At 55.3% G+C, this 15,720-nt stretch overlaps 2 protein-coding genes across 6 annotated transcripts in view; both read right to left on the bottom strand.

Moving 5' to 3' along the window:
• Positions 1 to 2,304: 2,304 nt before the first annotated feature.
• Positions 2,305 to 5,020, bottom strand: KCNJ11 (potassium inwardly rectifying channel subfamily J member 11). Its single transcript, XM_042905368.1, has one exon. The coding sequence runs from the start codon at positions 4,497 to 4,499 to the stop codon at positions 3,327 to 3,329; it is 1,173 nt and encodes a 390-aa protein (XP_042761302.1). The 5' UTR covers positions 4,500 to 5,020; the 3' UTR covers positions 2,305 to 3,326.
• A 4,278-nt stretch (positions 5,021 to 9,298) lies between these two features.
• Positions 9,299 to 15,720, bottom strand: part of ABCC8 (ATP binding cassette subfamily C member 8) — a 76,767-nt gene continuing 70,345 nt past the window's right edge. For all 5 annotated transcript variants that reach the window (XM_042906405.1, XM_042906404.1, XM_042906403.1 and 2 more), the window contains exons 30-39: positions 14,825 to 14,927; positions 14,136 to 14,249; positions 13,681 to 13,801; positions 13,396 to 13,526; positions 12,345 to 12,423; positions 12,025 to 12,133; positions 11,496 to 11,599; positions 10,579 to 10,712; positions 10,034 to 10,096; positions 9,299 to 9,501 (exon numbers count right to left, since the gene is read on the bottom strand). In XM_042906405.1, the coding sequence (XP_042762339.1) occupies positions 9,364 to 9,501; positions 10,034 to 10,096; positions 10,579 to 10,712; positions 11,496 to 11,599; positions 12,025 to 12,133; positions 12,345 to 12,423; positions 13,396 to 13,526; positions 13,681 to 13,801; positions 14,136 to 14,249; positions 14,825 to 14,927 (1,096 nt within the window). In that variant the 3' untranslated portion in view covers positions 9,299 to 9,363. The remainder of the gene's footprint in view (positions 9,502 to 10,033; positions 10,097 to 10,578; positions 10,713 to 11,495; positions 11,600 to 12,024; positions 12,134 to 12,344; positions 12,424 to 13,395; positions 13,527 to 13,680; positions 13,802 to 14,135; positions 14,250 to 14,824; positions 14,928 to 15,720) is intronic.

A 15,720-nucleotide genomic window follows, 5' to 3' on the forward strand; every position in this document is an offset into this window, starting at 1 on the left:
GCTTAGAGCTTGGACAATCAGTGGCAGCTTCCTGGCCCCTCAACCCTACCTCTGGAGTAGCCTGGGACAAACTCTCACTGATCCAGTTAAAGCTCACAGCAGGCTTCAAACTGCAACAGTGATGCTGGCTTGTTGTTCTATACACTATTCATCATTCATTTATTCGTTCATTCAGCACTTAGTTCCAGCCACAGTGCTGAATCAGATATAGGCCCTGATCTTAAGAAACCACAAACTTGGGTTTGCCACAAACACAGGGAAAAGTTTGGGCTGCCCACAAACACAGAGGAAGGGAAGGGACTACCTCTTTTCAGAAGAATCAGGGAAGGCTTCAAGGAGGCATCATTTGGCCTTGACCACAGTGACATGAGATACTTTTATGGATTTCAACAGGCAGAGATGAGGCCTAGGCATTCCAGGCAAAGGGAATAACAGAAGCAAAGCTCAGAGGTTGGAAGGTCAATGTTACGTGAAAGGAGGGAATAGTGAGGCTGCCGGGGGATGGGTGGCTGCACAAGGTCCTGGCAAGAGAACAGTAAACTGCAAGGTTGGAAAGCAGAAATGGCTGGCTACAGGGTCTAGCCTGGCCCCAGAAGGTGATGGAGGATTAATGAAAGTACTTGACATGGGAGGAAATGACTGCAACCGTTTGACTGGGACAACTCTGAGGGCTGCATGGCAGATGGACTGCAGGGGGTGAGGTGAGACAAAAAGACCAGGTAATAGGGTCTGCCGTAGCCTCTGTCTGTGTTAAAGTAAGACCAGGCAGAGAACCTCATCACCGAGGGGAAGTATAATTTCTCCCTTGACATTTGTGTGGTCAGTTGTCTCATCATAGCTAATTTACAGCATAAAACAGTTAACATTTATTGAGCCCTTGTTATGGATGAGGCACTGAAGCCTTTTACATGTGTTTTTCACTCACTCCCATAACAATTCTATGAGGTATGTACTATTAGCAGTCCCACTTTATAGATAAGGCAACTGAGGCACAGAGAGGTTGAGTTACTTGCTCAAGGCCTTAGAGCCAGAGCCAGGATTGGAACCCAAGTTGGCTTAAGAGCTTACACTCCAATTACTACAGGCATACCTCATGTTATTAGGCTTTGCTTTATTGAGTTTTGCAGATATTGCATTTTTCACAAATAGAAGGTTTAAGACTTCAGTGGAGGAAGTTACTGGAGATGTTACAGAATTAGCAAGAGAATTCGAATTAGAAGTAGCGCCCAAAGATGGGACTGAATGACTATAATCGCACGATAAAACTTGCATGGATGAGGATTTGCTTCTTAGGGCTGAATGAAGAAAGCGATTTCTTGAAATCGAATTTACTCCTGGTGAAGATGCTGTGAGGGTTGTTGAAAGACAACAAAGGATTTACAATATTACGTAAACTTAGCTGATAGAGCAGCGACTGAGTTTAAGAGGGCTGACTCTGAATTATGAAAGAAGTTCTGTGGCTGAAATGCTATCACACAGCATCGCATGCTACAGAGAAATCGTTCCTAAAGGGAAGAGTCAGTCAGTGCGGCATACTTCACTGTTGTCTTATCAAATTGCCACAGCCACCCCAACCTCCAGCAACCACCGCCCCAATCAGTCAGCAGCCATCAACATCAAGGCAACACCCTCAAGCAAAAAGGTTACGACTCCCTGAAAGCTCAGATGACAGTTAGTACTTTTCAGCCATAAAATATTTTTTAATTAAGGTATGTACATTGTTTTTTTTTAGACATAATGCTATTGCACACTTAACAGACTACAGTACAATGTAAACATAACTTTTATATGCACTAGGAAACCAAAAAATTTATTTGACTCTTTATCGCAATATTTGCTTTATTGTGGTGGTCTGGAACCGAACCCTCGATTATCTCCGAGGTGCCTGTAACTAATGCATATGACGTCCCCACCTCTTGCCCTGACCATCCAGCCTTCCAGCATATTGCTGGAAGTGGACGCAGGGCCCAGGGCTATAAGCCTGGTAGGTGCTCCGAGACTGAGATGGTCAGACAGGCTGGCAGGGCTGGACTACCTGAGGCAGAAAAGTAAAAGTCTCTCCGAACTGGGTGACAAGGGTCAGCCCCAAGTCCTTTGCCTGGCCTCCTGGCTAGGATCTGTGGCACCTTTGGAATGTGGGCTGGCAGCTGCCAGCCCCTACCCTCCCTGTCCAGCAGCATGCCTCTCCCCCCCCCCCCCCCCCACAAGAGCAGCCCAGAGTGTAGGGAAGTTTTGTTGACAACAGAGAAGGCAGAATCCTGGGCAAGTATACGCAGCACTGCTTCAAGAGTGCCACTTGGGGTCAAGCCCATGAGGACCAAGGGCCTCTTTGCCTCAGCAACCTTGCTCACCGCCACCATCCTGAGCTTTCCAACATCTCCTTTTCCAATCCAAAGACCCTCCACGGCCACCCACTGGACAGACAGAGTGAGCGATAGCCACCCGTGGGGAGCCAGGACCAGAGCTCAATCTGTATGGTGGGTCCAGGACCCCCTCTCTTCAGCCTCTTTCTGCTTAGCATGCCACTGTCTGCTCCAGCCCACCTCAGCCTCCCAGGGCAGGGGCAGAATGGGGGTGGGCAGGAACCGCAGCCCCTCACCACTGAAGCCTTGGTGTCAGGGCAAAGAGCGAGGGCACAGGAGCCCATCTCCTCTTTCCTGAGCCTGAGCAGAGCTCGGCATAGCTGAGTGTCCTCACACCATTTCCTCCCTGCCTGAGTCTGCCCCGGGGAGGGGAGCCCTGTCAGCCTCAGCCTTTCCCCGTCTGTGCAGGTTCCACACCTCCAATCCTCCAGCTGGAATGTGCTCCTTCATTGACTGCCCTCTCCAGCTGGCAGGGCCCACCCATTAAGCCATCACTTTTTCAGGGAACAAGAGTGGCCATTCATCTCTTGGGGTCACAGAAACAGAGCAGCAGGTTGCCAACCTGGGGACTGTTCTTCCCCACCCATCTGTCCAGCTTGTGGTCAATTGATCATGGGGATGCACGACTGTACAGAGACCCAACTTGAGGGTCCAGCACTTCCCACAGCTTCCCCAGTCTGGGGAGGAGGGAGAGGGTGGGGGGTGAGCCGGTCCTGAGCTGGGGCTGGGAGGAGCAGAGACAAAAATAACCCAGTACAGTCTCCTGTTGAGGCCAGAAATAGCGTAGTGACAAGTGCCTTGTAATGCCACGGGCTAACAGCAGGAGGGGAGGCTGAGCTGAAGAGGGCCCAGCCTCACACCAGATCCTGGCCCCGCCAAGGGGCCCATACCATGTCCACTCTACATACCATACTACACTGCCTCTGTGCACACATGCAGTGTGGGGGCCCAAGGGACCATGGCTCAGGACAGGGCATCCGGAGAGATGCTAAATTTGGGTTTGGCCTTGGCCACAGCCACACTGCGCTTGCGCAGAGGGCCGCGGGCAGAGGCGAGGGTCACGGCGTCCAGCAGGGTGCGGTCCTCATCAAGCTGGCGAGCGGTGCAGAGTGGTGTCGGCACTTTGATGGTGTTGCCGAATTTGGAGTAGTCCACGGAGTAGCGGCCGTCCTCTTCCGCCACAATGGGTACAAAGCGCTGGCCCCAGAGGATCTCGTCAGCCAGGTAGGAGGTGCGGGCCTGGGTGGTGATGCCTGTGGTTTCCACCACGCCTTCGAGAATGACAATGATCTCGAGGTCTTGATGGTGATGCAGGTCACTGGGCGCCAGGTCGTAGAGTGGACTGTTGGCATCGATGACATGGTAGATGATGAGAGGAGCCACCAGGAAGATGCTGTTGCCACCCACACCGTTCTCCATGGGGATGTCCACCTGGTGGAGGGGCACCACTTCACCCTCGGGGCTGGTGGTCTTGCGCACCACCTGCATGTGGATGGTGGCGCTGATGATCATGCTTTTGCGGAGGTCACCCACGCGCAGCATGAAGCAGAGACGGCCATGGCGCACGGCGATGACAGCATGCTTGCTGAAGATGAGGGTCTCGGCCCGCCGGTGGGCCTGGGCAGTCTTCATGAAGATGCAGCCCAGCATGATGGCATTGATCATGAGCCCCACGATGTTCTGCACAATGAGGATCAAGATGGCCAGCGGGCACTCCTCAGTCACCATGCGCCCACCGAAACCAATGGTCACCTGGACCTCAATGGAGAAAAGGAAGGCAGACGAAAAAGAGTGGATGCTGGTGACACAGGGCACGGCAGCGCCCTCGCCAGGGGCTAGGTCACCGTGAGCGAAGGCGATGAGCCACCAGACCATGGCAAAGAGCAGCCAGCTGCACAGGAAGGACATGGTAAAGATGAGCAGCGTGTGTGGCCACTTGAGGTCCACCAGTGTGGTGAATACGTCCTGCAGGAATCGGCCCTGCTCCCTGATGTTCTTGTGGGCTACGTTGCAATTGCCGTTCTTGGACACGAAGCGGGCCCTCCGCTCCCGGGCGCGGTACCGGGGCTCCGCGGGGTCCTCTGCTAGCCGTGTCAGTACATACTCCTCAGGGATGATGCCTTTCCGGGACAGCATGGCTCCAGCAACCACCGGGGAGAGGCTTCCCCCATGGAGGGCACCCTCCTGACCAAGTCTTAGGCCTCACTGTGGGGTTTCCTCCCTGGGCACCCTTCCACCTGGGGACCACCCTTAGTCTGTGCTGGTGTCACTTCTGAGATGCCTCCCCAACCAGACTCATCCTCACTTCCACCTGGCAACCCTGCTTCTTTAAACCAGCCTCACACCTCAGCGCCCCCTGCCCATTGCCTAGTGAGCCCCCTACCCGGCCTGTTCCCCACCTTGTCCTGGATCTCAGCTCAACTCTCTTCCACCGCTGACCACCCTGGGCTCCCCCTAAGACTCCTTCTCCTCACCCAGCCTTCCTTCTCAACCCACCTCCTCTATCTTGGAACTTAACACCTCCGGATCTTACCAACTCACCAGACCTCACACAACCCCCACCGTTTCTCTTGCCTTACCCATTTCTGCTCCCGGCCCCCTTCGAAGCTCCAGTTTCATATTCTGACGACCCCCAGTCCGGCCTCCACGTATGCTCCCCTTTCTACCTCACCTTCCGTTGCCCTCCCCACCCCCCCCACCCCCCCCCTCGCGGCTGTTCGGGATCTCCCTCCAAGCGCTTGTCCTTTCCGTCTCCTTGGGATCCCGCGCCCTCCGGAGTCACTAACCCCACTGGACTCCACTCCAGATCCCCTCGCCCCCAGCGCAACCTGGCACAGCTCACTCAGAGTCGCGGCCTCTCCGCTCCCCGCCGGCCCCACGCAAGCCCGCGCCGCTCCCCCGCCCGGCGCTCCGCTCCGTCCTGCCCCGCCCGCTCGTCGCCGCAGCACCTGCTCCTGCTCCTCAAGCCGCAGCCGTCGCCTCTCCGCCCTTCCGGCCGCCCAGGCGTCCCAGCGGGTGGTCCTCTCGTCCGTCTGTCCGTGTGTCTGTTGGTCCACTGAGACCGACCTGTGCTAGGTGGGGGCAGAAGATTGAGGGCTGGGGAGCCGGAGGAGTGGAGTGGGGACCCGGGGCCGCCAGGGGGAGCCCGACCTATTCCTGAGCTGGAGGAGGGGCGGGCACAGGATCAAGCCCCGCCCCTCGCCGTTCACACCCCCGCCACGCCCCGCCTTCCTGTTCCAGATTCACAGTCTAGTTTTGGGGGTTTGCCCAATCAGATGGACCAAAAGAGATTCTTCCTGACCAAGCGGGGACACAGAGGGGAGTCGCGACCCGCCTTTCAGTCTGAGGACTGCAGCCCCTAAACGCCTTGACTTTCCTCTTCCAATTTTCCCATTCTTAGTTGGGCCAATACCCACCCCTCCTGCAGGATTGGGCTTTGCGGATTCCCAGGGAAAGAAGGCACTGAGGGGCTGTGTCACCAGCCTGGTGACCGGGAGATATTAGGTGGCCCGAGGATTTCTCTACTGACTGCTTCTTCTCTTTGGGGATGCTCTTAATCTTTTCTAAGTCATGGATCCTTTGAGAATTTGATGAAAGCCACGGACTCCCTCCCCAGAAAATAATGCACCTTAACTAGTAGGTGTAGGAGCGCAGCTTCACCTCCACTTCAGGGGATGCTGGGTGCTGCAGCCCAGAAGCCTGGGTGGTTGCCTCTTCTTAATTATCCCACAACTACACCCCTGTATTTTTTAATGTTTATTTATTTATTTTGAGAGGGGGTGCAAGCAGGGAAGGGGCAGAGAAAGAGGAAGAGAGAGAACTTCAAGCAGGCTCCATGCTGTCAGCGCAGAGCCCTACATGGGGCTCAATTTCACCAACTGTGAGATCATGACCTGAGCTGAAATCAAGAGTCGGATGCTTAACTGGCTGAGCCACCCAGACACCCCACTAAACCCCTGTATTTTAAAGAGAGTTTGAGCTATCAACACTTGCTTTACACCTGCTTACACCTGCAGCCTTGTTTCTTATACCTTAGGTAGTGGGAGGAACCTGGGTCTGAGGGCCTGTATTCGGGCTGGTTTGGGAACTGGGGGATTCAAGCTCTTGACCTGAACATGAGTGGTGCTTCTACTGCAGGCATCAGCTTCGGATTGCCCTGTGGCTTGGGCTTCACGTGGGGAACCCCAGTTCTCAGCTGGGACAGAAAGCCTTCCAGGTCTGTTGGGGACAGTAATGGCCCTGTCCCCTCTCTGGGGCTCAGATCTTTATGGAACCCTGACCCATGTGTGTCCAATTGTTGGAGTGGGGGCTTGAGGCAGGGATGGAAAGATGGAGACAGTGGGGATATGGGCCACAGTGGGGCAGATTGTAATTTGCATAATGAGTGTTCCTTTTTCTCTCATACTCACCTGCAGGCAGAGTGAACACTGCTACTCAGGGTAAGTGTGAGCTTGGGCTATATTAACAGAGATGCAGTGCCTAGGGTGGGGAGGGGAGAATAGGATGATCAGAGTGGGGAGCTCAATGAGACAGGGTTACACAGGAAACCAGCCACTCAGCCACCAGAAAAGGAGCCATGGAGCACCTCCTAGGGAGTTTGGGCACTATTGCAGAAACTCCAGGGGTTCAATGATAGTAGTTCTGTGTGGTCTAAAGTATGGAACCAGTATAGACACTGAGTGGAACAGGGGCGGGCTGTGATGTCACATATGGAAAAGTCAGTTCTAATAACCAGAGATGACCCATGTCTTTGGAGTATCCAAGTCAAAGTTGGCAGACCATCAAGGATACTATGGAGGGGTTTGGGCCAGAATGGCCTTGGGCATCCTGCGAGACTCCAGTGTGGGCCTTACCCCACCCCTGCTACCTCCCTTCAATCCCTTGGGGTGTGGTGGGTGCAAGGTGAGGCCAGGGATGGAAATCTCCCTCCTCAGGCTCTGCTCTTGGGAGGCCCTTCAGTGGAGGGAGCTGCTAGGCCCCCAGAGACATCCTAGAACTAGAAAGGCAAAGCCCTGCCTCATAGTATGGCCCTAAGGCCTCAGCTATTATCTGCTCCACCCTTTCCAGGAAGGTGAGATGCTTACCCAAAGAGCTCAGCCTCTTGCCCTGCTCCATCCTGCACCTCCTCATACACATCTCCTCCAAATACTACACTTGTCAGGTTCCTTTTTCACTCAAAACCCTTTTCTACTTCCCTTGTGTTCATAGGCTTATTCCAGACTCCTTTTCCTGGCATTTAAGGCTCCCTGATCTTATGCTCCCTCCCCCTGCCCTATGGGCCGTTTCCTCTAACTCTGCCAGTCCAAGTCCCACCCCTCTCACGCCCAACTCAAATCTTGCCTCCCCTAGGCAGTCTGCTAAGCCTTACAGAGCTCTCACTTCCTGATCCCCTCTGGCTCCTGGAATATACAAAAGGTCTGTATTGGGCCTCTTTCCAGTGACTGGTGGGTTTTCCTTACATTGCTCTGACGCCCTTGCAACCAAGAGGGACACAGGCCCAAGACTCCTGGGTCTACACCCAGAGCCTGGTATAGACAGTACTGAAGGCAACATATGAATGATAATACTATGATATGTAAACGAGGACCTGCCATTTCTTGACTGAGGGCAGGTATGTACTCCTGTTTTTTTTTTTTTTTTTAATTTTTTAACATTTATTTTTGAGACAGAGAGAGACAGAGCATGAACAGGGGAGGGTCAGAGCGAGGGAGACACAGAATCTGAAACAGGCTCCAGGCTCTGAGCTGTCTGCACAGAGCCCGACGCAGGGCTCAAACTCACAGACCGCGAGATCATGACCCGAGCCGAAGTCAGCCGCCCAACCGACTGAACCACCCAGGCGCCCCTGTACTCCTGTTTCATGATGCTGATAGAAGCAAAGGATATCTGTTGTTTTGGTCTCCCCAGTGTCTGGGCCTCAGCAACTCTGGCCAACACCTGGCCAACTTGTGGTATATGCACTGTGATTCCCTCTGAAGGACCACCCTTCTCCCATTCTGAATGCCTCTATATGGGGGACACAGATGGAGTCATGTGATCCAAGCATAGCCAGTCAGTGTATCCTAGCCCTCTGGCCACAGTGTTTGGGTGGAGGTGGGGGTATGACCTAAGTTGGTCCATTGAGATTTGCTCCCAAGATTTTTGCTGGAACGATTGGGAAAAAGCATTTCTCTTTCAGAGGGATAGGGTCTATGCTGGAGGAGCTAGTGGCCATTTGTCATCAGGGAGGGAGAGGAAGATGGAACCCAGAAATGGAGACATATTCCTGATGTCAAACACGTGGATCCAGCCATGCTTGAAGGAAGTACACTTCCTGGCCTTCTCCGTCATTTAGGGCAATACATTCCAGTTTTTGTTTAAGCCACTTTGAGTTGGATTCCTGTCATCTGTATTGCAAATAGTACCAATTCAGGGTACCCCACAATTTTAATCCAAGAAATAAAGTGAGAAAGAAGGGGACCACTTAGTCTGATGAGATAATCACAAAAATGCTATAACTGTTGTTATGGACTGAATTGTGTCCCACCCCCTAAATCCATTTGTTAATGCCCTAAATTCATATGTTGAAGCCCCCCAGTGTGACAGTATTTGGATATAGGACCTGTGCAGAGGTAACTAAGTCCTCAGGAGAAAGCAAACTTATGACACCTTGATCTTGGACTTCCAGGCTCCAGAACAGTCAGAAAAAAACTCTGCTGTTTAAGTCTCCTAGTCTGCTATTTTGTTATGGCAACCTGAGCAGACTAATACAACCTTCTTTTCACAGATAAGGAAATACACTTTTGCCTACACTAACACAGCTTCAGGTCTGCCTGATGCCAGGCAGGCTGGCTCCACTGGACCCCAGGCTGGTCCAGACTCCTGGTTCCTGCCCATCAGACTCAAGGCCTCCGGTAGGAAATAACCAATCTCTTTATTTACAAGTGATTGTACAGTGAGAAAGCCCAGGCAGGAGGCAGGGGCAGGGCGGGGTATGGGCCAGCACTTGGGCTCCAGCAGGTCACTTGTCTGCACGGACAAACGAGGCGAAGACGCTGTCCTTCCGGCTGAGCAGCTTCTCTGGCTCGTCGAACTCAAGGATGGCGCCACGTTTCAGGACAATCACCAAGTCTGCGCTCAGGATGGTGTGCACACGGTGCTGGGTGGGCAGGAGGGGGCCGGTCAGGGTGGGGGGGGACAAAGAAGGGGCAGCTGGGGGTATCCCTCCTGCAGTTTGGAGGAGGAGGCCTGTGGATGGAATGTCCCATCTCTGTGGCCACTGCCTTTTCCTGGGGTGGCTGTGACTCCAAGCCCTCTGTCCACTAATGATACCCCCCTTCCCTTACCAAATCTCAGCTCTGCCCTCACCTCTAGGCTTCAAGACTCAGGACTGCCCCACACCCCAACCTCCACTTCCTATGGAGCAGTAACCCTAGCCTAGCTCACGGGGCCTTGGAACCTGGAGAAAGAGAGAGGATCTGAAGAAGTGCAGGTGCAAATCCTCCCACACTCCACATCCTACAATGCGGTTTCCCCACAAGCCCTCCAGACTCTTTGCTCTGCATTACTCCAGGGTCCTCTCTTGATGACCAGGCCCGGGGGTGAGCCCAGTGGCTGTCCTCTGATGGCAGCCTCAAGAGGCCAGTCTTCTCTCTGGGTGCTTCCCAAAACCCCAACAAGGGGCCCCTTACCGCGATGGTGACCACAGTGCGGTCTGCGAAGGCCGTCATCACCACCTTCTGGAGGATGTTTTCCTGCCAGGTGGGAGCGACAGCTGTTGGCTCATCTGCCTAGTGGATGGGGTCTGGCCTGGCTTTGGGGATGTGGGGCCCAGGTTTATGGTCCAGCTCCCATGTGATCCCAGTAGCCCACCACTCCCTCTGTCTGGTCCTTGTCTCCCAAGACCAACCAAGTTCTAGCATTCAGGAGCTGGGCTCAACCTGTTGGGGGCTCAGCTCTGTGCACGTATGTGTGCTGTATGTCTGGCTGTGCTGTGTGGCGGGTGATGAGTGTGAAGTCTCTGTGGGTCTGTGTGCAGCTTGTGTGTACGGACACTATAAACATGTCCTAAGACTGACTAGAATCAGGGTCCCCCAGTCCTTTGCCTTTTCTGCCACAAATGGCCCTTGATGTTAAAGACCACTTGAGCTTCAGGACCACTTCTTGCAAATTTCACCCTAACACCCCATGAAAACTGTCTCCAAGACCCCACCCCATTTATGTGCTCAGGACTGACCGTGGCCATGTCAATGGAAGCCGTGGCTTCGTCCATGATGAAGATGCTGGTCTTTCGCACGAAGGCCCGAGCCAGGCAGAACAGTTGCCTCTGACCCTGACTGAAATTCTCCCCACCTTCAGTGATGATGGCATCTGAAAACAGCCCCGGGTGAGGGGGGAGGAGCAGGGCTGAGTTAATCTCGCATTGGGAGTTTAGTAGATGGCATGGCTTGGGGAATGTTGGAAAGTGTATGCCCGGGGCAGATATGCAGGCATATGTCATGAGGACAGGTGTGCCCAGGGTTGCTGCGCCTTATCCAATGACACAGATGCTCTCTGTGTGGATTTTCAAGGAGAAGAGCTCCCTCTGCAGGTTTGCACTGCTGTGGCCCCAGGCAGTTCCAGGAGGGAGCTTGTGCACTGTGTATGTGCCGCATGTGTGTGGGCATTGGTGGAGTGATTCTCTGAAGCCAAGGCTTGGCCAGCCCCCACTGCCCCAGGGGTTGTAGCGAATACACCGAGGCTCTGCTGACATCTGGGGTGGGGGCAGGGTCTTCCCTGCAGCCTTGAAGAGTGACCTGTACCTGTGATTTCCCAGTCTGTCCTCTCCTTCCTTGGGGCAGAACTGGGCAGGCAGGTGGACGGGGCAGGCAGGGCTGAATGCACTGCCATGATATGATGAACTTGCAAGCTGTGTCTCACAGCTGTCCCCCCTCGGCCCTGGGGGGCCCAGGGGAGGAGCTAGCCCCTGAATTGACCAGTTGTGTGGCCTGGGACAACTCACTTGACCTCTCTGAGCTCCCATAAGGTAAAAGGTAAAACTAAATGGTTTCTAAACTAAACTCTGGGCAAACCAAAAACATGGGTGTGAGTTTTGCCTCCTAGCCCATCCAGACGTCCTTGCGTGCCTCCGGCTGCTCCAGCATGAATAGTTACCCAGGCCTCCCGGCAGCGCCTTCACCACCAGCTTCAGCTGGGCTATCTCCAGGGCCTCCCACAGCGTGCTGTCAGAGCACTTCTTCTCCGGGTCCAGGTTAAATCTGGAGGGTGACACAGAAAGTCCCCTTAGGGAAGGGAGCAGGGGGGCCTGGCTCCGTCCCTGGGGACTGGCAGAGAGTGAGGCTGGTGAAGGGAACAGGGAGCCAGAACCGATCGCCTCTGGGGCCTGGCTGGCAGGCGGCAGCCAGCTGGTGAGTGGGTGGAGGAAAGTATTCCCAGCCTGATGGTTAGGCTACCTCCACCAGTGCCTGCCTAGGCCTAACGGGGAAAAAGCACGGCACGGGGGTAAAACTGTGAGGGACCAGGTCAGCCCATAGTGCCCAGAGCCTGAGCAGGGCTTCCTGCCCAGGATGCTGGGTACCCAGCCGGGCGCTCCTGGCCTTACCCACCCCCCTCCTCTCTATGCTCCAGATCCAAGGTGCGGGGCCTGGGCCCGGGGTGGGCTTGGTGGAGTGGTGGGGCTCACCGGATGGTGCCACTGAAGAGGACGGGGTCCTGCAGGATGATAGAGAGGCGTGAGCGCAGGGTGTGCAGCGGCAGTTTGGCGATGTCGATGCCGTCGATGATGATACGCCCTGTGTGGGGACAGTGTCTCAGGTGGGGCACCAGGGAGTGAGGGAGTTGGTGGTGCTGGGGGCAGGGTCAGCCTGGGATATGGGTCCCATGGAGGATGTGGGGGTGGGGGGCAGTGATTGCTGGGCCTCCTATGACATCTGACCACACACCAGGACTGAGGTCCCATCTGGCGGCTGTAGGTACACATGGGGTGCCTGTCATACAACTCACCTTCGAACATGTCCACCATGCGGAAGAAGGCAAGAGAGAAGGAGGACTTCCCGCTGCCTGTGCGGCCACAGATCCCAATCTGGAGAGAGGAGCAGGTACACTGTGAGTAGCTGGGGGGTACGCAGGCATTGGAGGTCACAGCATCTCTTTTGTCCTGGCTTTCTGACCAGTTTCTTTTTTGGCCGGGCCCGGGCCAAAGTTTGGGCTTGCTTCCTACAGTCTAGAGGGGTCTAGAGGGGCCTCCCACAGGGACCATTTTCCTGGGCTTGGGCGTAGGTCTTGCTGTGCCTGGTATGCGGCTGCAGGGGAAATGCCGGGGGCGCTCGTACATACTCTGTGTGCACAGGTATGGTAGGGGGGCATGGGGCGTCTGGGTGTGGTATGCAAGGATGTATCTGGGTGCCCCACCTTAAACTACAGTCATCTCTGACCCACTTGCTTCCTGGCCCATGGGTACCCACAGAAATGACAATAAGGGATGAGTACAAAGACAGAGATGGTGACAGAGAAGGATGCGAGAGGCAGGGACAGATGGGAGGAGCTAGAGGCAGGGACAGAGGTACACCTAAAGGTCCTAGATAATGAGATGGACAGTCACAGCCAAAGACAGAGAGACAGAGACAAAGAGACAGAAGGAGAGGGGCAGCGTCAGAGCAGAGGGGGAGCGAGGAGGGAATCAGAGAGTTGGGTCAGAGGGCCAGGCAGGGGCTCCCTCCCCAGGACAAGTGCAGCCTCCCTCTCTGCCCCTATGACCTGCTCTGAAACTCAGGGGGCAGTGCCCTGGTAGAGCCCCTGGCCATTTGCAGGGGGGCTCTGACAAAAGCCCTTTAAGCCAGGGGAGTCTGGAGTGTCCATCTCCTTAGTGGGTGAGTGAGGGCAGCAGAAGGAGAAGGAAGAGGGGGTGGGGGAAAGGTGGCCTGAGCCTTGTCGGTGTGAGGAGCCCAGGCTGGAGACTGGGGCGTCGGACTGGGTGTGAGCCCTGGAAGGCCCCGGGGGGCCATGAGGTGACTCTGTGAGGCCCTCCAGCCCTATGTGCTGCCAGCCCACTGACCTTCTGTCCTGGGGAGATGAGGGCGTTGACATGCTTCAGCACTGGCTTCAGGGAGCTGTCATAGCGCACACTCAGGTTCTGGATCTGGATCTTCCCTTGGTCCGGCCAGTTCTTCGGGATCAGCGAGGGTGCTGAGGGCCAGGCCGGGGGTCAGGCAGCACATGGGAGCCGCAGCTGGTATCCAGGAGGGCCAGCCTACCCCAGCCTTGCTTGTGGCCGCCTCAAGCCGGACATGCCCCTCCTCCGGGCCTCTCCCCTGGCATGCCCTCTCCTCTGGCCCCTCACCTAGCAGTCCCTCGTAGCTCTCCGCTTCGGTTTTCAGCAGCCCGTGGATGCGTTTCACAGCTCCCAGCTGGATCTCCATGTCTGCTAGGTTCCTCACCATCCAGTTGAGGTAGTTGGAGACCTGTGGGGAGTCAGTGGTCACTCGGCTCAACCCTGGCCACTGGGATGCCTCGTCTTACAGCTGAGGGGCCAAAGGTCCTCAATGCCTTCTGCTGACTGCTCAGGGTGGGCCCTCCCTGGAGGCACCGGAGGGTTATAATGAATGTGGATCCTTACCCACCACCTGTCTGGGGCCCCAGTCCTGGGTTAGCCTTCCTGCCCACGTGGTCCATCCCGCATTGGACTCACGGTAGCTTGGGGTAAGGCCTGAAGGGTGTCTGAGTTGGGGAAGGTGCCTGAGATTCCCCAACTGCTGGTATCTGAGCCCTCCCCTGCCCTAGTCTGCTGCCACTCACCATTAGGGCATAGGTGAGGCCCAGGCCCACCAGGCCAGCAGAGAGGTCCCTGTGCAGGGAGTTGGAGATGGAGGTCACGGCTGCGATGAGGACCACACATGCACCAATGTACTCCTGTGGAGGGAGGGGAGCCGGCCTGGGCCCTCAGGGGTTGAAGCCACAGCCACAGTGTCCCCCCACCCACCTCACTCCCTTCAGGGCAGAGGGTGGCTCACCAGAGACTCTACCCCAGCCCAGCTACACACCTGCACGTCATCAGACACCCAGGAGGCCTTGAAGGCTGGAGCCCCAGGAGACAACGTGTGCACACAGCTTACGCTGCTCCCCCTACCCATCTGCACATGCCTGAACATGCACGCCCCACCAGCTGGCCCACACAGGTCATATGAGCCACTTCAGACACACACTCATCACAGTTCAACACACAACTGTTCTGGCTACTGGCACACACCCCAGGTACACAAGCCCCCAGGCAGTGACGGGGAAGAGGAGGCTCCGGTCAGACACCAGGAGGGCTGCCGGGGCTGGGAGAAGCAGGAGGGCTCGGTGCCCACCCTGTATGCACACACAAGCTGGTATTCCATCCTCTTTTCCTGCCCTCTGGTCCATGTTTGGCCCTTGCTCTGGCTCCACCGTCCTATCAGAAGCCCCTTTCCCGGGGCCCGGGGTGGGAGGGGGGTGGCACTTGCCATGCGGACTTCTAGCCATCTGTTGGCAGCGGTGAGGAAGAGGGAGGCAATGTTGTTGGAGTCTGTGTATTCAAGGAGCTTCTGCTGGAACCTAGCCTCATACCTGGAGGGAGGATGAGGAGGGTCTGAGGGTCCACATGGCCCCCAGGCCTCTCCTCACTTACAGAGAAGCAGCCAGGAGACATGTCATATCTGACCTTATGTATGCCATTCCTCTCTGGACTGCCCTTCCAGCTCCTTGCTACCTCCTCCCTCCTTCGAACTCCTGTTCTCACCCCAAAACCTGTTCTCTCCAGGGTATCCCCTTTACAGTAAAGGGCACCTCTGCCCATCTAGATGTTCAGGCCAGAAATGAAGGAATTGCCTGGATTCACATCCAATCCCTCCACAAGATGTCTTATTTCTACCTCCAAAATCACCCTTGCCTCTGCCTGCCCCTCTCCCTGCTTGTTTCCCCATAGGTCTGCCTGCTGTTTCCCCACAGGCTACTCTGTACACAGCAGCCAGCATCATCTTTGTAAATTATACATTGTGTCCCATCTCTCCCCTGCTTAGAATATCAATGGCTTTGAGGCTAAAGAACCACCTCCTTGCCAGGAGCCTGTTTGAGCTGGCTCCTGCCAACCTAGCATCCTTCCATGCCACAAATTCCCTTGCTCACTGCATTGCAGCCACAGAAATTACAATAAAGTAACTTATTACTTTTCCTTTTTTGGTTTTGTGATAATGCCGAGGTCTTCCCCATCCCAGGGCCTTTGTACATGCTCTTCCCTCTGCCCAGAATGCTTTCTCCTCTGCTCTTCACAAAGCTGACTCCTCTCAGCATTCAGGCTTTACCTTAAGTGGCACCTCCTCTGGGTGGCCTTTCCTGACCTATTGTTCTCCATCTCTGCAGC

This window comes from Panthera leo, chromosome D1 (genome assembly GCF_018350215.1).
Source record: "Panthera leo isolate Ple1 chromosome D1, P.leo_Ple1_pat1.1, whole genome shotgun sequence".
In the NCBI taxonomy this organism is placed as follows: Eukaryota; Metazoa; Chordata; class Mammalia; order Carnivora; family Felidae; genus Panthera; species Panthera leo.

Coding starts and splice junctions, on each gene's coding strand:
- KCNJ11 (XM_042905368.1), bottom strand. CDS start 4,499: ATGCTGTCCCGGAAAGGCATCATCCCTGAGGAGTATGTACTGACACGG.